General features: G+C 49.7%; 1 protein-coding gene across 3 annotated transcripts in view; it reads right to left on the reverse strand.

Annotated features, from left to right (window-relative positions):
* Positions 1-732: 732 nt before the first annotated feature.
* LOC117889497 (discoidin domain-containing receptor 2-like) overlaps positions 733-25,566 on the reverse strand; it is a 141,549-nt gene continuing 116,715 nt past the window's right edge. For 2 of the 3 annotated variants that reach the window (XM_034793802.1, XM_034793800.1), the window contains 5 exons: positions 25,234-25,355; positions 23,748-23,945; positions 14,526-14,760; positions 9,734-9,883; positions 2,874-3,014 (listed from right to left, as the gene is read on the reverse strand). In XM_034793802.1, coding sequence (XP_034649693.1) covers positions 2,874-3,014; positions 9,734-9,883; positions 14,526-14,760; positions 23,748-23,945; positions 25,234-25,355 — 846 coding nt within the window. Of the gene's footprint in view, positions 3,015-9,733; positions 9,884-14,525; positions 14,761-23,747; positions 23,946-25,233; positions 25,356-25,566 lie in introns of all 3 variants that reach the window. The other variant, XM_034793801.1, reaches the window with a different exon arrangement.

Consider the following 25,566-nt stretch of genomic DNA (forward strand, 5'->3'; position numbering starts at 1 on the left):
AGCTCTATCTGTGCTCCCTCAGATCCCACAAGGAACTGACTGGCTCTAGCGCTCCAACTCCTTTTATATGGCCCTCCTGCGCCCTGATTGGCTGCTTTCCTTGCAGCCACTCTAGGCTGCTTGGAAGACTTCTCTACTGCTCCTTTCCTGGTACAGGTGTGGCAGGACACTGAGGCCTCCAGTAAGGGGCCTCCGGGCCTAGCCCACCCCGTCACAGACAGCCTGCATGGTTAGCCAAGTCCTCGTCCCTGCTCAGTGGAACCATACCAGTTCCATTTGAGTTAGGGCCATCTGTGCTGACAGGGCAAGGGAAGCATCTGATACAGGCTGTTTACATCTGTCTATGATTAAAAACTGAGAACTATTCTTGGTTGTAAACGTGCCTGTTGTGTTTCCTCAAACCTGAATGTTTTGAGCTAATATAATAAGGACAAAAATACTAACGGAAAGAAGTGAGACATTTAAGGGGAGGTGTCCCTGGGCACCAGGAGAACCACCGCAGCGATACTTCCACTTCTCCTTCAACCCTTATCAATTCTGCATGGACGACGCAGGCCTTTCTTCTCAAATGACGCTTAGAACTTCCTTCCTGTGTCCACTTCATGAAATGACCAATGGATATTCATTCTAAGGTCACAAACTGCCATGTATATTACAAGGCTATAGCATGTTGATCTAGACATATGTCCTCTGTGCAGACACTCAGATAATAAGGAGAAATTCACTTCTGTTGAGTTTACCATCACGATTTATTGATATGAGAGACAAATGTTGTATGAATCAATATTTTAATGGAGGGAAACTAAATCCTGACATTAACAAACACAAGAAGTCAGTTTCCGTATGCTTACATATTCCAAATGTTTTAAATCAGAAGTATCTGCAGCTCTCTCCTATGGCTGTGAAGATGATGGCAGAGAGCCAGAATCAAACTATTATTTGCTTCCTCTTAGCCAGTCAGGAAGCAGATAATTGCATAACTGAACTGATTGGCTGAAGCAAGAAAAACTGTTAGCTTCTGAAGAGCCAATCAGGATGCAGTCATTTGCATATGAGATCTAACTGATTAACATTGTTAAAGACGTCAGTATAGTTGATCTCTGAGGAAGCAAACAGTAGAAATTTACTGAAGCATCACAGGACAGTTTCGAGCCAATTTTGCACCAGGATTTTCTTCTTGCACACACAGTCCTAATTATTCTCTTATCGTAGCTAAATGCACTTTCTTTCTCCCTAATGGTCTCCCCCTCAATACACACAGAGGTCTTCACATCAGCCCATGCTCTGGCAGTGGATAGAATATGTTTATGACTCAGGAAAGGTTAAGACTAATTCCTGCTCTGAATTAGGTGTGTTAGAAGAGTTTAAAAAGCCTGGAGAAGGAAATGCTAAATTTTCACCTTCTCCATTTGAGGAGATTTTTCGTTTGGTCCTAAGAGCACTTTGTTATGCAATAAGGGTACTGTGGGACGTCCACCCAGACACCTGATAAATCAGCAATGGAAAAAGTAGGCTGCGGCATAGGCTCTGAATTCTCTGCCTCCTATAAAACCTTGGGAAAGAGCATTCTGTGACATAATCAAAATAAGAAATTACTCGCAGTTCAATGACTAGATATTTTTGAAGTAGGAGGTGTGAAAAGCAAGCCCAGCATGATTAGCAATAACATTCTCATCTGGTGTGTCAGCCCCTCCTTGCCAGAAGGAAACCTCCCGACAGGGCCAGGCAGGCAGCACACGTTTGCCTGTGTGGTAGAACTGGCCCTGCCACAGCCGGAATGTCCGCCAAGTTGACAAGAAGTCACCCAGTACAGGTGGGCAGAAGCTGGAGTGGTAGGTGCTCTCTCCCTTGTGCTCGGGCATGCACTGAACTCTGACAAATGACGCAGCCATTCTGCTTTCACCCATGCAGTCTCACCAAATGTGAGCTCCCTCCCACCACATAACAGCATTGACCTAGACAGCTCATATTAATGGGTATTTATACAGGATTCATTGCACATCAGTCCATTCTGGCTACAAGTTCATAAGGATAATAAATCTACATCGAGACAGTAGTACAGTATCAGCTATTTTCCAATACAAACCTCTACCCCAACCTTTATTTGCAGGTCAAAGAAAGATCCTCTACTACAGCAACCTTCCTATGACCTTTGACATTCATTTTTTAAAGATAAAAATCCAGTGTGGGAAAAAGGCACATATATAACAAAAGCAGTGCTGAACAACCACAGGAATAAACGGACATGGCCTTGGATTCTTCTATCCACATCATCTGCAGTCCCTGATCATATTACCTCCAAAGGGTTGCTAAATCTAACTCTGTCTGGTTCTCAAGTCCCCTTAACCACTGCCTATTTCTATTCATTTATAGTTAGTTACATTATATATATTTTCTTTAGCAAGGACATACTGAATTGCTTGCTAACGTGCACAGAGCTTCTATATCTTTAGAAGACTGGAGTCTTTCTTTCTCCACATCCTTTCTTCCAATCCTAGCTCCTGAGCTGTTAGCCTTCTCTTCTTGTCTCTTCGGGGAGAGCTGGGAGTCCCTTGTAAAGTCTTCTCCAGTTTTTTTTGTCCACAGGTGTCTGTAGCCATGGGGTGCCAAAGAAACCCCCCTCACAGTATTCCCAGGAAATTATGCAGAACAGGAGATGATTCTTCTACCAATAAGATAGGTTTCATCTGGTCATGTATGTCAGACCATGGCCAATAAAACGAGCAGCTGCCATGGACATCTCAATTTAAAAGAGATTACAGTCTAAGGGAGTGTAGTGAGGGCTGCCTGCCCATCTGTTTGGGAGAGACAGGCAAAAAGAGACACCACCGAAGTCATCCTGTTCTCAGCAATTTGTCTCTTTTCCACTCAGGTCAAATGTTACAGTCCATTTGTTCTACCAGAAAGTGGTGAATCATATCAAAAGTGGGACGATCCTTTATATCTCGGCTCCAACACTTTAACATCAGGTCAAACACAGAGTTTGGACACAGAGGTGTTTGGGACAGATAGATCTGCAAGCAGAAAAAATACAACTACTTCAGTGTTATTAATTACCCAATTAATAACAAGGAGTGACTGCCATTTCTCTAGATTTTACAAGGCAGTGAACAGCCATGCATTATCTTAACACTTATTGGGATGACTTCCTGTGGGCAGGTAAAGTTTCACTGTCAGCCCCTCAGGGAGGAAACTGATACATGCATACACATTAGCTATGTGGGTGTTTTGTTAGCTCAGTTGATAACAGAGCTGTGATCAGAAAATGGGATCTTCATCCAGTGAGAAATTCCAACATTTCAAAATTTGTTCCAAATCGAAACAAAAAGTCAAAATTTCCATATTTCCCATGAAATGAAAATTCTGAAAAATGTCAATTCATCTGATAATGGAGAATTGTTTTGTTTTGCTAAGATAAAAACGTTTCATTTTAGTAATAGAAAAGTTGCAATGATAAAGTCAAAATGGATTGTTTTTACCTTACCGAAATAAAACATTTCAACATATGAACAAAACGAGAAAGTCAAAACCATTTGTTTTGACACCTTTCTGTCTAAAACGTAGTTGAAACCGACAGGTTCCCATGAAATGTTTTGATTTCAACAAAGCTGCATTTTCCAAACGAAAACTCTGTCAAAAATTCTTCAACCAGCTACAGCTGACAATCCATTTCCCAATGTGATGAATTTAGGGTGACCAGATGCTAAGTGGAAAATATTGGGCCGGGGGGGGGGAGAGGGAGACCTTTTTAATTGTTACACTCACCTGTCCGGGTCTTCGGTGGCAATTCGGCAGAGGGTCTATCAGTCGCTGACAGTCTTCGGCAGCATGTAATAAACCTTGCCCGCCAAAGACAGAAGCACTCGCCGCTGAAATGCCGCCAAAGACCGTCAGCGACTGAAGGACCCTCTGCCGAATTGCCACCGAAGACCTGGACGGGTCAGTGTAAAGAAAAAAAAACAAAAACGCTCGTAACAAAATATCGGGACAAATGGTGTCCCGACCGTACTTTGGTCGGGACACGGAACAAACTCCTCAAAATCAGGACAGTCCCGATTTTATTGGGACATCTGGTCACCCTAAATGAATTGGGGCTATGTCTGTACAGCTTACGATAATAGGAAAAACTGCTGTATCATGATTGCCTCTATGTATCCGGATCCACCATTTCTGAGGGGTTCTGCAGCAGGGGCTCTCCGGAGGGACAATGGGAAATACTTAAGGTTAACAATAGTACGAACACGTCACAAAGGTTATGCTAGAAAAGCAGCTGAATCCTTAGAAAGAATAGTTTAGCCGACTACTCGGAAGGGGGGGGGGAGGTAGGAGCTGTCCAAGTTTGCCATGAGTAGAAGGAAAGAAAAACCCCTGGGGGGGAGGGGGAGAAAGGAGGAGGGGGAGGACGGAGGCATGGTGCAGGAGAGAGGAAGATCAGGCTGGGTAAGGGATTCTTCCTTGACACAGATGGATCCCCAAGGACTCACCAGGGAAGGGACGGTGGGTTCAGATGTTTATTGCTTTGTTTCAGATGTGATCTCCTGTGCTTTACATGATCAAGTAAAGAGCACAAATGTGTTAGACCCCATGCAAAGTGTGGGGCGTGTGCTCACCACTTCACAACTGCTGTAGGCCCCTGGGAGAGAGCAACTGTAACCAGAAGCCTTACGCCATTTGGGTGGAGTTCAGGGAGCGGGTTAAGTAACTGGGGCAGCCGAGGGGCAGCCTAGGGCAGGTGGGCTGAGCAGTCAGTGCCCAGGAAATGTACCAGACAGGCCAAAGGAGGAAACAATGCTGCAGCCTGCTGAGACCCAGGGAAGCTTGAAACACCCCCAGGCATTCAGAGCAATGGAGTCTTGGCTTCTCCTCACAGCAGCCCTAGTGGGTGGTAAGGAGGGGTGCTGGCTAGGATCTGGGGCACCTAGAATCACAGCAAGAATTTGTGCACCCTGCCAGCAGCTGGCCCTTTGCTGGCAGTCTCAGCAGAGAAGCCAAGGCCTGTGTGAGCCTGTCTTCACGAACAAGGTCAGCTCCCAGACTGCTGCACTGGGCAGCACAGTATGGGGAAAAGGTGACCAGCCCTCTGTGGAGAAAGAAGTGGTTCGGGACTATTTAGAAAAACTGGACGTGCACAAGTCCATGGGGCCGGATGCGCTGCATCCGAGGGTGCTAAAGGAGTTGGCGGATGAGATTGCAGAGCCATTAGCCATTATTTTTGAAAACTCATGGCGATCGGGGGAGGTCCCAGATGACTGGAAAAATGCTAATGTAGTGCCCATCTTTAAAAAAGGGAAGAAGGAGGATCCAGGGAACTACAGGCCAGTCAGCCTCACCTCAGTCCCTGGAAAAATCATGGAGCAGGTCCTCAAGGAATCAATTATGAAACACTTAGAGGAGAGGAAAGTGATCAGGAACAGTCAGCATGGATTAACCAAGGGCAAGTCATGCCTGACTAACCTAATTGCCTTCTATGATGAGATAACTGGCTCTGTGGATGAGGGGAAAGCAGTGGATGTGTTATTCCTTGACTTTAGCAAAGCTTTTGATATGGTCTCCCACAGTATTCTTGCTGCCAAGTTAAAGAAGTATGTGCTGGATGAATGAACTGTAAGGTGGATAGAAAGCTGGCTAGATCGTCGGGCTCAACGGGTAGTGATCAATGGCTCCATGTCTAGTTGGCAGCCGGTTTCGAGCGGAGTGCCCCAGGGGTCGGTCCTGGGGCCAGTTTGTTTAATGTCTTTATTTGATCTGGAGGATGGTGTGGACTGCACTCTCAGCAAGTTTGCAGATGACACTAAACTGGGAGGCGTGGTAGATACACTAGAGGGTAGGGATCAGATACAGAGGGACCTAGACAAATTAGAGGATTGGGCCAAAAAAAACCCTGATGAGGTTCAACAAGGACAAGTGCAGAGTCCTGCACTTAGGACGGAAGAATCCCATGCACTGCTATAGACTAGGGACTGAGTGGCTAGGTAGCAGTTCTGCAGAAAAGGACCACAGTGGACGAGAAGCTGGATATGAGTCAACAGTGTGCTCTTGTTGCCAAGAAGGCTAATGGCATTTTGGGATGTATAAGTAGGGGCATTGCCAGCAGATCGAGGAATGTGATCGTCCCCCTTTATTCGACATTGGTGAGGCCTCATCTGGAGTACTGTGTCCAGTTTTAGGCCTCACACTACAAGAAGGATGTGGAAAAATTGGAAAGAGTCCAGCGGAGGGCAACAAAAATGATTAGGGGTCTGGAGCACATGACTTATGAGGAGAGGCTGAGGGAACTGGGATTGTTTAGTCTCCAGAAGAGAAGAATGAGGGGGGGGGGATTTGATAGCAGCCTTCAACTACCTGAAGGGGGGTTCCAAAGAGGATGGAGCTCGGCTGTTCTCAGTGGTGGCAGATGACAGAACAAGTGGTCTCAAGTTGCAGTGGGGGAGGTCTAGGTTGGATCTTAGGCAACACTATTTCACTAGGAGGGTGGTGAAGCACTGGAATGCGTTACCTAGGAAGGTGGTGGAATCTCCATCCTTAGAGGTTTTTAAGGCCCGACTTGACAAAGCCCTGGCTGGGATGATTTAGTTGGGAATTGGTCCTGCTTTGAGCAGGGGGTTGGACTAGATGACCTCCTGAGGGCCCTTCCAACCCTGATATTCTATGATTCTATGATAACACAACTCTGTCATCACTAGCTAAAACAATCTCCAGGTCAAGGCACATTGGTGTGGAGTGTGTGTGTGAGGCTCACCCTGCTGCTCCAACTGTTCTAGAAAGAAACAGGGGACTTCAAGCTTCAGGCCTGTTGAACTGGTACCTTCCACCTTCTCTCTCACTGAGCCATTGTGAACCAATCAAACCAAGGATTAGATTTTACACCTCAAAACCCAACTTGGAGCAAGTATCTTGGTCTGACAGCAGAACAGTGAGGGAATTCAGTCGCCCCTGGGGGTTTGTTCAAACGGCTTTACCCTGCATGGCAGCAGATTTTGGAGGTGCTTTTCACAGGAATCCATCCAACTGATGAGTAGCTCCACGGGGCACTGTTCAAAGGGCTTTTCCCCTGACCTTTAAAAGCAGTAGCTCTAAGGGTATTTTACACAGCTCCAAAACTGAGATCTGGGTCACATCTCTGACACTACCCTGATGGGTGTGTAGTGAGATAGTGTCTGACACCCTGAGACGTGGCAATGAGGCCAGTGCACGTTCTGGGGCCCCCTGAAAGCTAGGGGATGGGCCACAATTATTTTTCTTCCTCTTCTCTCTCCTTTCTTCATGGTGAATTGTTCCTGAGTGTCTGATTGGCTCCAGTTAGGAAACATTTTGTCCGTTTGGAAGAATGAAGAAAGCCGTGGGCTGTTCTGCTTGATTGGCACTCTAAGGGCTGCCAGTTATTAATCACAAAAGAGCACGATTACAGCTCAGCAAACTATTCATAACAAATATTGTATGCGACAAATGTAGCCGCCCTTTCAGCTCCAGGTACATCTCTGGGCAGAGAGGGATGTCCTGAAATGGATTTAATGTTCCAAATCATTCTACATCTTTATTGGTGAATTGTTTTAAGCTCTGAATTGATCCCAATTCATTCTCCAGGCATATGTTGATATACTATTTGCTCGTTGCAGTGTTTAGTCACATAAGGCAGGTGATAGTTGAATGACCGGCTGAACAAGCCCTTTCAGGGATCATACTTGTATGTGGACATTCAAAATTTGATTTCCATGAATCCTGGTACGTGTGACTTTGAAAATCACATTCCACAACCCTGTTCCTGCAATTGAAACCTATCCCTGGAATGAGTGCGGGAAGCAAACCAAAAAACGGGGTGGCTGAGCTCTGTTGCCATGAATTCATTCCAGAATTGGAGGGCATATTTCCCGACATTTGTAGCAGTGTTCACCCATCCCTTGTTGCTATGCCTGTCTGCTGAGTGCCTTTGGTGTCCTCTGTGCCATGTACACTAGAAAAGACACAGAGCCTCCCCCCAAGGAGTTTACGTGCCATACTCGGACCGACCAGAGAACTGTCACTGGTGGCAACTTCCATTTGCCTGTCTAACCCAGCCACCCGCATCCTCGGGCTCACCTACTCCTGTAAACAGCTCTCCCACTCACCAAGTGAGCCTCTCCCTCAACCTTGTCTTCAGCCAACACTGCTCCCGCTCTGATCTCTCTCTATCAGACGTCCCTCTCCAGCCCTCACTCAATCCCATCAGCATCGCCCACAGCCTCCTGGCCCTCCATAGCCTCTGGGCTGCTGACATCCATGTCTCCTCTGCCAATCTCAGCCTTCTCCTCAGCACGCTCCCTCCACTTTGCCTCCTCCTGCCCTGACGGCTCCCGCACCCCCCTCTGACACCAGAGAGTCTGACCCGCTGACTGGTTCACCCCCCGCTCTGGCTCGTAAGCTCCTGAATGGCCCTGCAAGGAGTCCCAGGACCATGCTGAGTTCCTCCTCTACAGACTTCTTGTCTCCTAGTTTTCTTCTTTCACTGAATCCCACGTACACCCCATTACTTCTTCACCACCTTCAACTTCCTCCTGAAATCCTCTTCCACCCCTCTCTGTACAGGATCTGCCTGACTTTTTCAGATGGAAAATGGACAAAGCCCCTTCTCCTCGAATGCCTTCTTCCCCTTCTCCCCTGCTATGGACCTTGAGGTGTTTCACCTCCTCCCTGCCACTTCAGCAGTCCTGTCCCTGCCTGTTGCCTACCTCCATTGCCCCCAGGCTCCTTCCAGTCTCCTCCTCCTCCTCAATCTGTCATGACCCCCCGGTCCTTTTCCCTCCTAATGTAAACCAGTGTGGGTCCCCCCAACCCTCAGTAAACTGTCCCTCAACTCCTGCTGTCTCTCCCTTCATTTCAAAACTTGCTGAGCGTGCAGTCTGCAACCAACATGCACCAAACTCCTCTCCTCCAGCTCTGACCTGGATCCCTTCCAGCCTGGCTCCTGCCCTCTGGACTCCACTGACTCTGCTCTCAGGCTGGTCTCTAATGACCCCCCTGGCCAAATCGAAGGGCCTCTTCTCAGCCTCCTCCTTCTCCTCCTCTCTGCAACACTGGTTCACAGATTGGAGTCTAAGGCCAGGAGTGTAATGATGAACAGCACTTTCCCACATGAGTCCCTTCTTTGGGGTGGACCATGCAGAGGCCTGGCACCTATGAATGACAAGACAGCAGTCACGTGGCTCCCAAGAAAAGGGACAGAGTTCCATGGAATAAAGAGCACAGTCAGAGAAGGATCCCAAAGGATTTTGCCTTCAGCTGCCGTCTCTGGGGAACACAGGTGGCCGAGAGGGCACAGGAACAGCCTCCTGCAGGGTGAGCACGAGGAAGGCAAGTGGAGGCTGTGAGGGCCAGGGTCACAGAAAAGGCCCGGCCAGAGGGGAGGAGCTGTTCCCACTGGAGAGATGCGGAGGAGACACCAAGAAAGTCAAGGCTGACAGTGAGTGAATGGCTGCATCAGAGACGGCAGGAGTGTGGAGCGTGGACTGGGCCAGGAGGAGGTGATGAAGGGACTCAGGGAGAGCAGCACGGGTAGAAAAGGGAGGCAGGACACAGGGGATCCAGTGGGGTGCAAGAGGAGGGGAAGAGGTGAAGGGGGAAGGGAGGCAGGGCAGCTGCTGGAGAGGTCAGGGATGGAAGGCAGAGGATGCCAGGGCTGTGTGAAGGCCAGGAAAAGGGAGCTGCTGATCAAGATTCGGGAGAGCGAAGGGGGAGGAGAGTGCCTGAGCTGCCTCACCTGCCTGCCCTGGCTCCGGAAGAACTCCCCTGTGTTCTCGATGACCTGCTCGTCCGAGAGGAGGCTGTAGGGCTGCTCCTTGCACAGTGTGAACATCTCCCAGAGCGTGACCCCGAACGCCCAGACGTCGCTGGCTGTGGTGAACTTGCCCTGAGGAGAGAAGAGCGGGTCGGCTGCTGCCACACGCATGGGGCTGCTTTGTGCCCAGCCTATCGACCTGGGACACAACTGGTGGGAAGAGTCGACCGTTTCAATCCACTGTCTGCACACACGACAGGAAGCAGAAACCCAGCGGAGGGGGTGGGGGAGCCAAAGTGGAGACTCACTGGCTCCTTCTCTGAGCAGTCACACATGATACGGCACGTCCTCGCTATAACACCCTTCATGATTACGAGCCTTGGGCTACAGCGAACCTGGTCCCTGGATCCCACCTCAAGCCCTGCCGCTGGGGTGGGGGCTGAGAGCTGCTCCGGCCCTGGGTCGGTGGGGGGCTGAGAGCTCCTCCGGCCCTGGGTCTGTGGGGGGCTGAGAGCTCCTCCCGCCCTGGGGCTGTGGGGGGCTGAGAGCTCCTCCGGCCCCAGGGCTGCAGTGGGGGCCTGAGAGCTCCTCCGGCCCTGGGTCTCTGGGGGGCTGAGAGCTCCTCCGGCCCCTAGGCTGCAGTGGGGGGCTAATAGATCCTCTGGACCTGGGTCTGTGGGGGGCTGGGAGCTCCTCCGGCCCTGGGGCTGTGAAGCGGTCAGGGGCTGAGTGCTCCTCCGGGGCAGAGAGCTGTCAGCCGTGGTCATGGGCCGGAGGAGCTCTCAGCTCCCGTTGTGGGGCTCAAGGTGTCAGCCACCCCTCTTCCCCCAAGCAGGGCTCTTTCACTATAACGACCCCCTGGCTATAACGAACAAATGGCTCGGCTCCCCAGGGGTTCATTACAGCAAGGGTGTACTGTACTTTTAAAGCTGGGGCGGGAGGTATCCTGGATATTGACTGCCAGGAGGTTAAGAGTGTTGTGGGGTAAGGAACATGCAACTTCGGCAGCAGGATTTTGAGGAAGCTGCGTTCCAGGCAGACCTTCCGGAGAAAGAGTCTCGTACACAGTACGACCCACTCGCGTCTTACCCACGTGCAGGGGGGAGGGAGGGACTGCAGCAACAGAGCCTGGCTGCAGGGCGGATGGGTGTCTTCGCTGGCAAATGCCAGACAGCCCAAAGGGGTTGCAGCTTGGGGAAGGGTCCCTGGTTCGGGAAGCAAGTTGGAGAGAAATTCAGGGTGTTTCTGCCTTTCTCTGAGAGATGGTGTTTGTGTCACTAGCGGCAGCAATCTCAGGCGTGAGCTGTTGTGCTGTCCCCAACAGCACTGGAGTGTGGCCCTTTGCGCTGAGCAGCACGCGGTCCGTTCTCGGTGGTTGGGGCTCGGCATTAACCAGCTAATAAAACGACTGCAAGGCGGCATGACACTAATACATTGCGGGGGGCGGGGGATGAGTTGCTGGGGGCCTGGCAAGGACTCAGGTTATCCTGGATGGAGATTAGGTGCCACAAAGAAGGAAAATGAGCCAGTTCACAGACTCCACATTTTTTCGAGTTGGAAACATCACTAAGGACAGAAATAATACAAAGGAACCTAGACATGAAAACGTTTACCTACAAAATGTGTGGGCCTGTATCTTGGGTGATAACTGTATTGGGCCCGAAGGGACGTGCGGGGTAACTGCAGGATTGGACAGCTTAGTTAGACAATGAAAATCAGGCTGAATCTGAGGGGAATGTCCTGAGAGTGAAATGCATCAGGTGGCAGAGTTGGCTCCTGAAGGGAAGAGGTGGGAGCCATGTTGCTTGGGACCTTGAAAACTAGCCTAGGCAAATCAGTAAAGGCCGTCCTGTGGGTACCAGCCTTGCCAGGCTGGCTGGGGGCATGGCGTCCTGCAGTGCTTTTTTGCCTCTAACTCTCATCCCTAGGAGTCTTGCCACCGTTTTGGTTCCGTGTTACAATATTGCTGGCAGCTCTGCCTACCTAGCAATTAACTCCAGGACCAGATTTTCAAAGGTATTCGAGTGCCTAAAGAGGCAGCTCGGCACCTCCCGGGATTTTCTAAAGTGCCTCAGCAGGGTCCAGCTCCACCAAGGGAGTCAGGCGCCGTGACGCTGAGCAAATCCCAGGAACAACCCTGTGATTCACAGAGACTGGGCTCCTGTACAATGAATGGGGAGAGATCGGCCCCTTGGAATTCGATTCACAAAAACCAGCGCGCTAGGTGGGGAGCTGCCTAGCCAATGGGAGATGTCGAGGAGAGGGGTGTGTTTTAAGCATCCCCCCTCAGGGATATAGGCACCTAACTCCAGGCAGCAGGGAAGTGCCTATCTCTGAGCTCTGAAACCCACCCCCATGCTGGGTTTCTGAGCCCAGGCTCCAGCCCGGCTGGGAACGTCTACACTGCTATTCTTAGCTCCGCTGCCCGAGTCAGCTGACTCAGGCGTTGAGACTCGCTGCCGCGGGGTTTTTTTGCAGCACAGACATACCCATAGGCGCCTGCCTCGTGCCACACACGGCGACTGGAGGAGGCAGTGCTGGTGGGGCCCACCTTCTAGCTTATTTAAAAATTGAAAAAAGAGGACACTCCACAGGGCCCCGGCCCCGCCCCACCTCTGCCCCTTCCCCTACCGGCCCCGCCCCAACTCCACCCCTTCCCCGTCCCAACTCTGCCCCCTCCCCTGAGTGCCCGCATTCCCCCTCCTCCCTCCCAGCCATGAAACAGCTGCCCAAGCGCTACTGACTTCGGGCAGCCCCCAAACCTCCGGACCCTGCACCCCCGGCCGGGCACTTCCCCTCCCAAACTCCGGCGGTAGCTGCTGCGTGCTGCTCCCTGACTCCTCAGCTCTGTAAGAGCCAAGCTGCCTGAGTGCTACCTGCTTCAGGCAGCCCCCATGTCTCCGGACCCTGCACCCCTGGAGCGGAAGTGCCCGGCCGGCGGCGCAGGGTCTGGAGGCACGGGGGCAGCCCGAAGCCGGTAGCGCTCGGGCAGCTCGGCTCTTAAACAGAGCACCGGAGTCAGGGAGCGCAGCAGCCACCGCTGGAGCCCGGGAGCGGAAGTGCCCGGCCGGCGGCGCAGGGTCTGGAGGTCTGGGGGCTGCCTGAAGCCGGTAGCGCTCGGGCAGCTCGGCTCTTAAACAGAGCTGAGGAGTCAGGGAGCGCAGCAGCCACCGCTGGAGCCCGGGAGCGGAAGTGCCCGGCCGGCGGCGCAGGGTCTGGAGGTCTGGGGGCTGCCTGAAGCCGGTAGCGCTCGGGCAGCTCAGCTCTTACAGAGCACCGGAGTCAGGGAGCGCAGCAGCCGCCGGAGCCTGCTCTAAGGTAAGCCAGGGATGCCGGAAGCTGGGAGTATTTTTCCCGGACATGTTCGGCTTTTTGGAAATTCCCCCCGGACGGCGGTTTGATTACCAAAAAGCCGGACATGTCCGGGAAAAACCGGACGTATGGTAACCCCAGCTCACTCCCTGGATGTCGGAGACCCAGGTTCAGCTTCCCCCCCACCTGAAGGGAAGAAAAGACTGAACGGGAGCCTCCCGCCACTCAACTTAGTGCTCTAACCACACAGCTATGGGATCGTCTGACAGGGGGCGCCTGCAGTCTCTCCTATTGAAGCCGTTGCACTGTGGATTAAACAATGGAAGAGTCATTGGATCCGAGAGAGAGCACAGGAGAATGAGTCTGTAGATTGGTGGTTGGGGCATTCACGTGGGAGGTGGGAGACCCAGGTCCTGATTCAGTGACGCTTTAGTTATTTAGCCACAGGGGAACAGCTTCGACAGGAGAGACGGAGGGCTCACTACCCCCTAGCTCAGGAGTCAGGGCACTCACCTGAGAGGGGCAAGTGCCCTGTTCAAAGGGGGAGGGATAGCTCAGTGGTTTGAGCATTGGCCTGCTAAACCCAGGGTTGTGAGTTCAATCCTTGAGGGGGCCACTTAGGGATCTGGGGCAAAATCAGTACTTGGTCCTGCTAGTGAAGACAAGGGGCTGGACTTGATGACCTTTCAAGCTCCCTTCCAGTTCTAAGAGCTAGGATATCTCTGTTTATTTATTTAAATCCTTTCTTCCACAGCCAGAGGAAGATGGCAAAGGGCTGAAGAAAGTACTCCAGTTGGAACTTGGGTTTACTCTGGACTTTGGTTACTCCAGAATAGGTGGAGTGTTTGGAATAGCAAAACAGACTTACCAGCCAGGGGAAACTGAGGCCACTCTGGCACACAGAAGGTAAGAAATTTGTCACAGTTTAAATACTTAAAATCCAGTTTAAGCTAGGGAGTTGAGGAAGAGGGAAAAGATCTCTCTCCTTCCCTCCACATTTTGGCAATTGGTAAACGGAGGCACAGAGAGGTGACTTGCTCAGATCCAAGCAGGGAATCTGTAGCATTCAGGAATAAAAACCCAGCGTTCAGACATTCAGTCCTGTGCTGTAACCATGTGGTTGCCTTCCTTCTCTGGAGGAAGAGCTGGAGTCAGCGCAGTTTGAGGGAACAGTGCCACTGCAGTCTGCATGGTGGAGAGTCAAAGGCTGCACACAGCATATGGGATGCGTGGCATATAGGGTGCATCCAGTTACCAAAGGGGATACAAGATAAGCCAGCTGCCAAGATCCTCTTGATTAGTAAAGGAGACAATAAGGATAGAAAAGGAGACTTGTGCTGTTACTCAGTTTCCTGTACGAAGTGTGTCCAGACACACACACACACACACACACACACACACACACACACGCAGAGGGGCACACCCAAAAGGAAGAGAGAAAGCACGCTGTGAGCAGCCTTACCAGGAGGATACTTTCCCAGGCCATCCAGCGTATAGGCAGCACAGCTCTGCCCTGGATACGGTAATAATCCCCGCTGTACAGATTCCTGCTCATTCCAAAATCGGCAATCTTGATGGTATGGCTGTTCCCAACCAGGCAGTTGCGGGTGGCCAGGTCTCTGTGCACGAAGTTCAGGGAGGCTAAATACTTCATTCCAGAGGCGATCTGGGTGGCCATGAACAGTAGGTTGGAATAGCTGCATTTAAAATAAACAACCGAAAATCAAAGGAGAGTTTCCTTGCAGTTGCTTTTCTCTCGACTCTTCCTGCGGTGGGAACCTGGCATGCCGTGTGTTGCAATAAGCAAAGTGGTGTCACTTCCCTCCCTCATTCCTCACTATCCCTGTCAGTCTCGACTGTACATTTACAACGAACGAACTGTCTTTCCTGATGTGGGAGCCATGTTGCTGAGGTGGCTGGCCAGGAGCAGCCAGCTCGCACCTGCAAGTTAGACCCTTTGGGTACGTCTACATTGCAGCTGGGAGCCAGCCTCTCTGCCCGGCTAGAAACGTTTGCGCCAGCGGGCCTTAAACGCGTGCGCTGAAAATAGCAGTGAGGACATGGCTGGGCAGGTGGACGTGTGGGCTAGCCACCGGAGCACGGATCCGGGGGGGCCAGGGGGCCCAAGCCGCAATGTCCACACTGCTATGTTAGCACACTAGCTGGAGCCCCGCTACCGTGACTCTGGCTCCCTGGACTCTCTCCCAGCTGCAGTGGAGATGTACCCTGAGATGTTGAGAGCCCATAAATCAGGGATTTCACAATGGTGGGCCAGATTTTCCAAAGCACTCAGCTCCCATTTAGTCACCAAAAGACGCAGACAGATTTCCAAGGGTGCTCGGCACTGGGTCCTCAGCCATTTTGATAATAGTGTGTGCTGATCCCTTGGAAATCTGGCTCCAAGCTACTGGGAAATCTGGCTCCAAGTCACACGGGTCCCTGATTTATGGGTGCTGGGTGGGGCTTAGGTATCTAGGTCACCTGACTGGGAGTCACAGACAGAGGCTAGTGCCTGTAAATCTGGCCCTAAACGGCACATTGTTATTTCTTGGGGAAGAGCGTGTGTTCTTGCAGGGCTGAGAAAGGGCAGGACGTCCTGATCGCCACCATTACCATGTCTCCGGAAATACGGTTTGTTATTTTTCATCCCCTTAATCCTGCCTCCTTGTGCACATGTATTATGTCTTTAATGACATGATCACATGTGGGTTTTGCCAGAGGACCCTGTCTCAAACAGGTCAGAACTGAGAAGATGAGTGAATGAAGCAGGTGCCTTCAGAAGGAGAAAATACAGTCTTGTGGTTAAGGCAGTGGGGTAGGACCCAGGAAAGAAGGGTTCTATCACTGGCTCTGCTACAAGCTTCCCTGGGAAGAGAGGCAAGTCCCTTGGTTCAGAATTTTCAGAAGCAGCCACAATTTATTATTTGTGTTACCACAGCACCAAGGAGCTCTCCACTACCCAGGGTACTGCACTGCCTGGCCAATGTGTGTGGGCTCATGGCACCAACACACACTAGGTTGTTAAGGTTGCACCATGTGCGTATTTATTCCTTCCTTGCCACGTATAACAGCGTACGGCAGGGTTACAGCAAGAGGAGGTTTCCCCACAGCCTTTACGTCTCAGCCCAGTATCACCCTCTGAGCTTTCCTTCTGTTTTCCTGGCTTCCTGCTCCTTTCACGTATGTCCTCCCAATTACATCGTTAACCCAGGTGCTCATAATCCCCCAACAGAAAATGTTTAATTGCTCATAGCTGAGCTTGCAGCCCTCTTCATGCTGCAGCACTATCAGTGATCGGGGTGCTACTAATAGTGCCCCGTCACAGGAACCTAGCCATGGACAAGGATCCGTTGTGCAAGGTGCTGTACAAACACAGAACAACGAGATGCTTCCTGTCCCAAAGAGTTTGCAATCTGAATATAAGACAAAAGACAACAGACAGACAGACGGGGGCCTACAAAGAAACAAGGAGACAGCGCTGATCAGCAGGATGGGCCGTGGTCTCAGCACACCAGCAGCCTAACCATTGTCAAGTTTGTTGTCAGCATCACTTCAAAGGAGAATTTTGAGGAGGGGTTTGAAATGTGTATAATTAGGCAGGGTGTGGATGTTTACAGGGAATTCCTCCCATGAGGAGCAGCATGGGAGAAAGCACACAGGGGCCTGTTTGGAGATTTAACAAGTGGGCAGTGAAGGCTGGCATTGGCCGGAGTAGAGTGGGGAGTTGACCTCTCAATAGCAAATGAGAGATGATTGGTAGGTGGGGAGGGATAGCTCAGTGGTTTGAGCATTGTCCTGCTAAACCCAGGGTTGTGAGTTCAATCCTTAAGAAGGCCACTTAGAGATCTGCAGCAAAATCAGTACTTGGTCCTGCCTAGTGAAGGCAGGGAGTTGGACTTGATGACCCTTCAGGGTCCCTTCCAGTTCTAGGAGATAGTAATAATACATGGAGATATACCTATAGGCCATGAAGCTGGGTGGGGATAGGTCACAGAGAGTCCTGAAAGCAAAGCCAGGCAGCTTACATCTGAGGCACTGGGCAGGCAGTGGAGGGATGCAAAACAGAGAAGGGGTGACACGGGCAAAGCAATGGGCTAGGAAAATGATCTTTGCAGCAACATTCTGAATGGCTCAGAGTGGGGCAAGATTGCATTTGTCAAGGTCACAGAGAAGGATGTGGCAGTCATCCAGATGAGAGCCTGGACAAACATTTGAGCTGTGTGGATGGATAGGAAGGGCTAGATCTGAGATGGTATGGATGAAGAAGGGCAAAATTTAGACATAGCTGGACACGAGGACCTAAAGGGAGGGCCGAGTCAAAGATGACACCCCGTTTATGGGCCTGAGCGACAGCATAGTGGTGCTGTCTACAGTGACTGAGAAGGAGGTAGTGGGAAGGGTTTGGGGGGAAGGTTAGGAGCTCTGTTTTAGCCATATTTACCATGCAATGGCAGCTAGACTTACACAAGGAGCTGTCCAAGAGACAGGCTGAGATTTCAGTTTGGACAGAAGAAGGCAGGTCTGGAGCAGAGATTACCCAGAGATAAGGTGGAGGGGGCACAAAGAGGATCCTCCCAAGGGCACGCTGGAGGAACGATTAGAGAGGAAGGAGGAGAATCAAAAGAGGACAGAGTCACAGAAGCCAAGGGACGGAGAAGATTTCAAGAACAAGAGCATGGCTGATGGTGCCAAAGGCAGCTGATAGGTCGAAGAGGATGAAGATGCAGCACTGGTTCTGAGCTTGGCTAGAAAGAGGTCATTAGTGACTTTGGTGAGTGTGGTTTCAGTGGAGTGCCAGGTGCAGAAGATGGACTGGAGAGGGTCTAGGGTGGAATTGGAGGAGAGGAACTTCAGACAGCGATTGTAAACAGAGTGCTCAATGAGCTAAGAGATGAACGGGAGAAGGGAGATGCGGTGGAGTGGCAAGCGGGGTCAAGGGTGGGTGTTTTTAAGATGGAAGAGACAAAAACGTTTGTATTGTGTGGGGAACAAGCCAGAGGCAAGTGAGGGCTAACAAGAAGAGTAAGAGAGGGGATGAGAATGGGTGTGAGGGAGATCAGGAGATGGGATGGGGACATTGGGGCAGGTGGTGGGGTTAGAGGAGAGCAGATGAGAAACTCCTGTGTCTATGACAAGAGAGAAGGAGGCAAAGCTGTAGAAGGGTAAGGGAAGGCTGTGTCTTATTTTGTCAATGTTCTCTTTCAAGAACTTAGGTACAGGAGGAGAAGTGGGGGAGGGAGGGTTTGAGGATTGATTCAAAGGAGGTGAAAAGTCAGTGGGATTGCACACGTGGAATTTGATCAGGGTGGAAAAGTAGAGTTGCTTGGCATAGGACGATGGCAGAACTAAGGAACAAGTTTCTGGCATTGTCAGAGGATATTAGAGATGTTCTGCTGCATGAGAGGAGGAACAGAGGATGTTGGGGGTGAGCTAGGGCTGGGGCTGGCAAAGGATTCAAGAGACTCAACAATCACAGGGAAGAAAGGGAAGAGAATGCAGGGAGCAGACAGCAGCAGAGAAATTATCAGCATTGATGGAGTGAAAGTCAAAGAGGGTATGTCTACACTGCAGTGTAAGCCCAGGGTTAGCAGAACTCGAGTTATCAGTCCCTGGGATTGTTAACCAAGGGCTTGAGCATCTACACCCATTTGTGACTCCAGGTTAGGAATTGGTGAACCCTGGGTCCCAGCCTAGGGCTCCAGCATCTACACTGCATTATGTGGGCCCGAATCCAACCACCCAAATCCCAGACTTCTTAGCACCCCCTAGCCCTTTGTTCATGGTGCAGTGTGGAAGAACATGACTGCCCAAAGGATCAGCTCATGGGATTGTGGGATACTTTTGGCAAATTCCCAGAGCACAAGTCCAGTGGGGCTGTGTCATAACTATAAAGGGAAGGGTAACAGCCCTCCTGTGTACAATACTATAATCCCTCCTGGCCAGAGATACCAAAATCCTTATACCTGTAAAGGGTTAAGAAGCTCAGGTAACCTGGCTGACACCTGACCCAAAGGACCAATAAGGGGACAAGATACTTTCAAATCTTGGTGGGGAGAAGGCTTTTGTTTGTGCTCTTTGTTTTGGGGGTTGTTCGCTCTTGGGACTAAGAGGGACCAGACATCAATCCAGGCTCTCCAAATCTTCTGAACAAGTCTCTCATATTTCAAACTTGTAAGTAACAGCCAGGCAAGGCGTGTTAGTTTATCTTTGTTTTCTCAACTTGTGAATGTTCCCTTTGCTAGAGGGAGGTTTATCCCTGTTTTGTTGTAACTTTGAAACTAAGGCTAGAGGGGGTTCCTCTGGGCTCTTTGAATGTGATTACCCTGTAAAGTTATTTTCCATCCTGATTTTACAGAGATGATTTTTACCTTTCTTTAATTAAAAAGCCGTCTTTTTAAGAACCTGATTGATTTTATCTTGTTTTAAGATCCAAGGGGATTGGATCTGGACTCACCAGGAATTGGTGGGGGGAAAGGGAAGAGGGGGAATGATTAATTCCTCCTTGTTTTAAGATCCAAGGGGTTTTGGATCGGTGTTCACCCGGGAATTGGTGGAGGAGTCTCTCAAGGCTACCCAGGGAAGGGAGTTAGCACTTGGGATGGTGGTAGCAAAACCAGATCTAAGCTAGTAGTTAAGCTTAGAAGTTTTCATGCAGGTCCCCACATCTGTACCCTAAAGTTCAGAGTAGGGAAGGAACCTTGACAGGCTGTGTTTACACTGCAAAGCAATAGGGCTTGAACCCTGGGTCTCAGCTTGACTCAGGCCCTTCAACCCCCGTGGGACTCTGGGTCCGAGCCCTGGGTTAGCACAATCTGGGTGAAGACGGAAGGGGAGGGGTTAGGCTTTAGCCTGAATTTGAACCCTAGACACACCCAGAAGGATCGAGTGACAGCATGAGGGAGAGCTGCTGACAGAGACCAGGGGATGGGGGACCTCAGAACTCATGGTGAGCTCACAGAAAGCAGGGCTTGGGGATGACCAGGTCAACCGAATGGCTCTTCTGGTGAGTGGGAGAGCCCAACCAGTGCTGCTTGTTAAGTGATGAAGTGAGGGCGAGGAACCACGCAGCTAAGGGGTCGGAGGGGTCATCACTATGGAAGCTGAAGTAACACTCTATTCACTTTGACGGAATAAATTGGCCCAAAGAGTCAAAGGGTCCAATATTAAACAGTTGTAACCAAGGTTTGGTATACAGAGACCTCAGCCATCTTAGTCCCAAGGCAAAGAACACCACTGAGCAGCTTAACCTTTTATTAAAGAGACAGAAAAGAAGGAAAAACAGTTAAAGCATTTGAAATGTACAGTATTGCATAAGGCTTTCTTTTTAACACTATCCCTTGTTCCCTTTACCTTTAGCTGAAGAGAGTTTTAGAAGGAAAACACCTCCAAGTGACAGGTTTTTAGGTGGTACTACACATGGTAATAGCTGTTCTTTTGGGGGGAAAGGGAAGAAGTTAGGTGAGCTGGACTGGAGCTGTTATTGTTGCTGCTGTTGAAGTCCGATCCTGTTTTCTAAAAGACAAACCAAGACAAACACACACAAAATTGGGGGAGAAAAGAACAGGCAAGATGGAAAATGCAGCTTCTGTCTCGGGTGAGAACTCTTAGTTGCAACTTCCCTGCTGGAGAAATAGAGGCACCGCACCTGGTCTGATCAGCCACTCTGAGACCTGGCAAACTAGTACCAGCGTCGGGCAGCTCAGGGCATTGCTTTTATCTGCTTTTTTGGTCACAGGCTCACAGCAGTGTTGCAAAATATGCAGTCTTGGCTGGCTAAGCCAGACTCTTATTAGACAGAAGGCCAAAGGAGATGGATAGGAAAGAGAAGAAATATGGTGGAGAAGGAAAAGAACACACAAAAGGGTGTGCGGGTGGCAGCAGCGTTTGACAACGTCTCACATCCCAGATAGTTTGGGATTGAACTGAAGCCAGTGGAGGTTGTGATGTCATCTGGGACCCTCTCTCTGGCCCATGCTGGTCAGAACATTGCTCAGGATCTGGACTCTGAAGGCCCAACGTTGTTACAGTGGATCATGAGGGACTCGGGAGACGGTGGGGGTGGCAGCCAAGATAGTGACGGTCGCTCCTTCAGATTCCCCCGTCACTCAGTCAGCCCTGATCTGTCTCCAGTTTTTAATCCATCTGAAGTGTGCCGTGTTCATTTTGTATTGTTCTAGTTCTTTAACCAAAATATCATGCAGCTGCTAGTGAAATGCCTCACAGAAGTCCACGATTGCACTATCAACCAAACTTGTGATCTCATAAAATAAAAAGCTATCAAGTTAGCTTGACAGAATCGATTTTTCATAAACCCATCTTGATTGGCACTAATTATATTATCCTCCAGTAATTCTTTATCAATCGAATCCCATATCAGCTGTTCCATTATTTTGCCGAGGATCAGTGTCAGGTTGGCAGAACATTCGCTTTCTTCCGGCGTCTTCTGGAACTTCCCCAGTGTTCCAAGATTTATTGAATATTGACATTAATGGTCCAGTGAGCTTTTTGGACAGCTTGTTTAGGAAAAATATTTCTACATAAAAATTAATAGATTAATCTGTAGCGGATCTGGTGCAACTGGCCATTTAAAAGTCTTTAGAGTCTTTTTTCAACCATTATGTGTCCAAATTGAAAGTTTATATGCTAACGGGTAACCAAAATATAAACTCTTTGTTGGATAAAATTTTCTTCATTGTACACACAAAATTCCTCCACCATATACACAACATTTCTCCACAGGATAAAATCCTCTCTCTGAGATAAAAACTTCTCCATCAGTGGCTATATTTTTCAATCAGATGTTATCCTTCAATGGAGAGAGTTTTTATGAGTCGCTCCAGAGACAGAAGGTTTTATCTGCCAGAGTGCAGCTGCTGCTGAATTAACTCTTTTCTCTCAAGCGGGCAGATGAAATCTTCTCTCTCAGTCCCGGCACTAGGTCTGTACGCACCCTCTGGAAGCCATCCACCCTAGTTTGCCCCCAAGCCCCCACACGCTCCTCAACTCCCCTCACTTAAACATTTATAAAAACCAGGAAATGAATACACAAAACTGTACGTGAAGCAGTTTTGGTTGCCACACCCACAACATACCTGGCACAAACACACAAATGCAAGGGGATAAAGCCACCTACCACTACATACCCTCTAGCTGTCCACCCACAGGCATCCACTTTATCACTACTACCAGTACTGTCCACAGCTGTGAATATTAAATGATATAGTTGGGCCCCAGAAAACAACTGGTGCCAACTGGCAGAAGGCACAGAGGCATATAGGCTTAAAGAATCGTCTGAGTTCACCAGAAGGGGTCATGTAAGGTCTCTACTGAATGCCTGTGTCACACACGTCATCGTAACCATTGTGAAATGTCTGTGCAGATAACACGTAAGGAGTTTGTGGATGTTTACTGAAAATTGTGTTTTTAAAGCATGTAAGTTAAGACAGGTCACTAGAAGGTGATTCTAGGCAGGAAGGGGGTAGCAAACACTTATTTCTCGAGCAGACCATTGTGTATTGTATGCCTTTGTGCCAACTCAGTTAGGATAAAAAACAATGGCCATACCTGGAGACTGGCCATGTTTGCTGCCTGGGCCAGGTGCAGGCCTGCGGCTTTACAAAGACAAAGAAACCCCGAGGTAAATCTTTTTAGAGGGGACCTCCTGTGGTAAGGGACCATATTCTGTAACTGCAAAAAATAAGTGGAGAGGGGATGATTTGATCCCTCTGTCTGGCAAGACAAGCTGCCAGCAGGCTTGATCTTAGGAAAGGAAAGCCTCGGCCCTCCTGGCTGAAAATGCTGGGGCAATGACTTGGGGTAAGCTACCTGTAGGAGACAGGGGAATGTCTTGTGAGTTCAGTTTAGGCTCCAGAAAGCAGGTTATGAGTTTGTTACCATTTGTTTCCAGTGTTCTTACTTACTGTCATTTGAATCTCTGTTTGATAACAGACTTCCCCTTGTTTTCACTATAACTATAACGAAGTGTTCTGTGTTAGGCAGAGTAGTGATCCTGAGGTGACACTAGGACATTGGTGTGTGCTCCTCCTTTGGGAGTAGAGACTCTGAGCTCTGGTCTACACGACAGACCTGTATCGGTATAACTGCGTGGCTCAGGGGTGTGAAACATCCACATCCCCGAGCGACATCGTTATACTGACCTAAGCCCTGGTGTAGACAGCGCTATGTTGGAGGGTTTAAGTGTAGACTTGCCCGGAGAGTTCTGTGAGTGTTCAGTGGAACAGCGGCTGGGCACTCCAGAGGAACCCTCGGAGGAGGTGGGGGTTGGTGTCCACCTGTCGCTAACCTGCACAGAGAGAGCAAGGCTGGCAGAGGCCTGGCAGGCAGCGCGGGTGTTGCCAGAGGCTGGGGGAGTCAGGAGGCTGACACACAGTGGCACAGACAGGTGGTAGCAAGCAGCATCACAATCTTGGGTACCCCGGGGAAGCGTTGGAGTAGTTTCCTGTGTGAGGAGAGAGTGGCTTGGTAAAGGGGCTGACAGAAGCTGGAATCCTGTGGCAGGCAAAAGTAACGCTGTGGTGCGTGGCCTGTGGCGTACAGTACTTGTGGTATGTTACACATGTAGCATCCTTAACTGCTTCACAATTCAGATTGTTTTTAATATTAATATACTTTAAGTTCAGGGCACTGAAACTGTTGCATTAGAACCCGTGACTTATCCTCTTACCTGACGCATGGAATGTTGTTCGAAATGGCGAATTTACTGCAGATCTCCCGCTGCGACAGGAACTGGTTGAGGTCTCCGTTCTCCATATACTCTGTTATCATGCACAGCGGGTCATCACGCACACACACTCCCAGCAGTCGGATGATATTTGGGTCCTTCAGCCGGGACATGATCTTGATCTCCTTTAGGAAATCATTTCTTAAAAAGAGAAAGACATAAGTCTGATTCCTTGAACATTGTCCTCTTTTCCTTTGCTTGAGGAATCTGGGAGGGGCGAAGGGGAGATAGAGAGGCTCTGAACACTAGGAATGGGAGTTTTTCTGAAGTCTCCCAAAAGAGTTGCCTGTCTTTTTCTCCCTGAAGTATTCTCCCACTGATTTCCCTTTATTCTGCTTTGTAACCAGAGTGCACCCTCTTGAAATCCCCTTTGCACCTACAGCTGCAGCACAGAAACAACCCCTGAGTGCAGGGCTTAGCCACACAGGCTCTGCAGGGAGGGAGACTATGGCTGGGCCAGGCCCCAAGAGGGGTTTCTGAAGGTAGAAGGGAGTGGTGGGGGAGAAGGTGCAGAGGCTGTTCCAGATGTGGTGATGTCAAAGTCTCAGGGATAAAGGATGACATAATAGCACCATGCAGGAAGTGAAAGTTTCTATCCATCTCTCCATCCTGCGTCCATCACTGTTGTATATGATCAGGTTATTTTTCTATCCACAGGTCTGTATTTCTGTGGTTTCTCCTAGGAACCGGATCAGCCCATGGGGCCAGCAGTCTAGTATTCTGTCACTCACAGTGGCTAGTACCACAGGAAAGGGTAAGAAACCCAAGTGCTGGCCATGATGGGAAACCTGCTCTCCAGAAGCGTTTCCTCCTAATCCCCAAGAGCTGGAAGTTGGCTCATGCCCATATAAACTCTTGAGAGTTTTTATCCAGTGTAATGTCACTGTGGATGTTCCCATTCTCTACATAAATGTCCAGCCTTCTGTGAAACTGGCCAACCGTGTAGTTTTCATGTCATTCCTTATAACTCACACGATCGCATCCTTTTCAAAGGACTCCTCCCCCTTGGTGTCTTTGTGACCCTTTCCTGGATGAACTGGACTTGTTCACCTATTTCTGTGTGCACAGCATTAGTGGATAAGCCCACTAGTGCCCTGCTGGATAGGGGGAGTGATATAATAAAATATATCATTATTAACCACACCCGTCCATCAAGTATGGACTCTAGCTCTCTGCTCATGAGCTCCACTCAGCAGCCAGGATAAAACTGACATTCCACTGACTTCCATTATCTCTGTTCAAATACCCACTCGGGCACTAACTGCTCCTATATGCACATACCAAGGGCTGACTTGCCTCTCACTTACACAAGTGCAAATCTGGAGTCGCTCCACTGCAGTCAGTGACGGTAACCTGTGTAAAACTAATCTCAGAGCAGAATCAGGCTTCATATTCAGATTACAGCTGTCGCATAGTGTCATGTGGTTACCTGGCTGTTTTGTTGACATTGGATCTTAGCATTTTCACGGCCACTAGAACCGGTTGGTTGGTGAGTTCCGTAGACGAGAGTCCCAAAAATTCCAACAGGCCATCTGCTTCACACAGGTGTACCTGGAAAAGGGAGTGCAGGGTCAGCCATGAACATGTGGGACAGTCAGAGAAGAAGAGGAAAAAACACATCACGTTATGGATAAGCATTATGGTTAGAATTGATTGAATTATCCCTTGAAAGTAAATTATTCAGTGAGTTGAGTCTTTTTTTTGTTTCTGATCAGAAAAAGTTGAAAAACTGCCTCCGGATTCTGTGAACAGATTTGTTATT

Source organism: Trachemys scripta, chromosome 17 (assembly GCF_013100865.1).
Source record: "Trachemys scripta elegans isolate TJP31775 chromosome 17, CAS_Tse_1.0, whole genome shotgun sequence".
Classification (NCBI taxonomy): Eukaryota; Metazoa; Chordata; order Testudines; family Emydidae; genus Trachemys; species Trachemys scripta.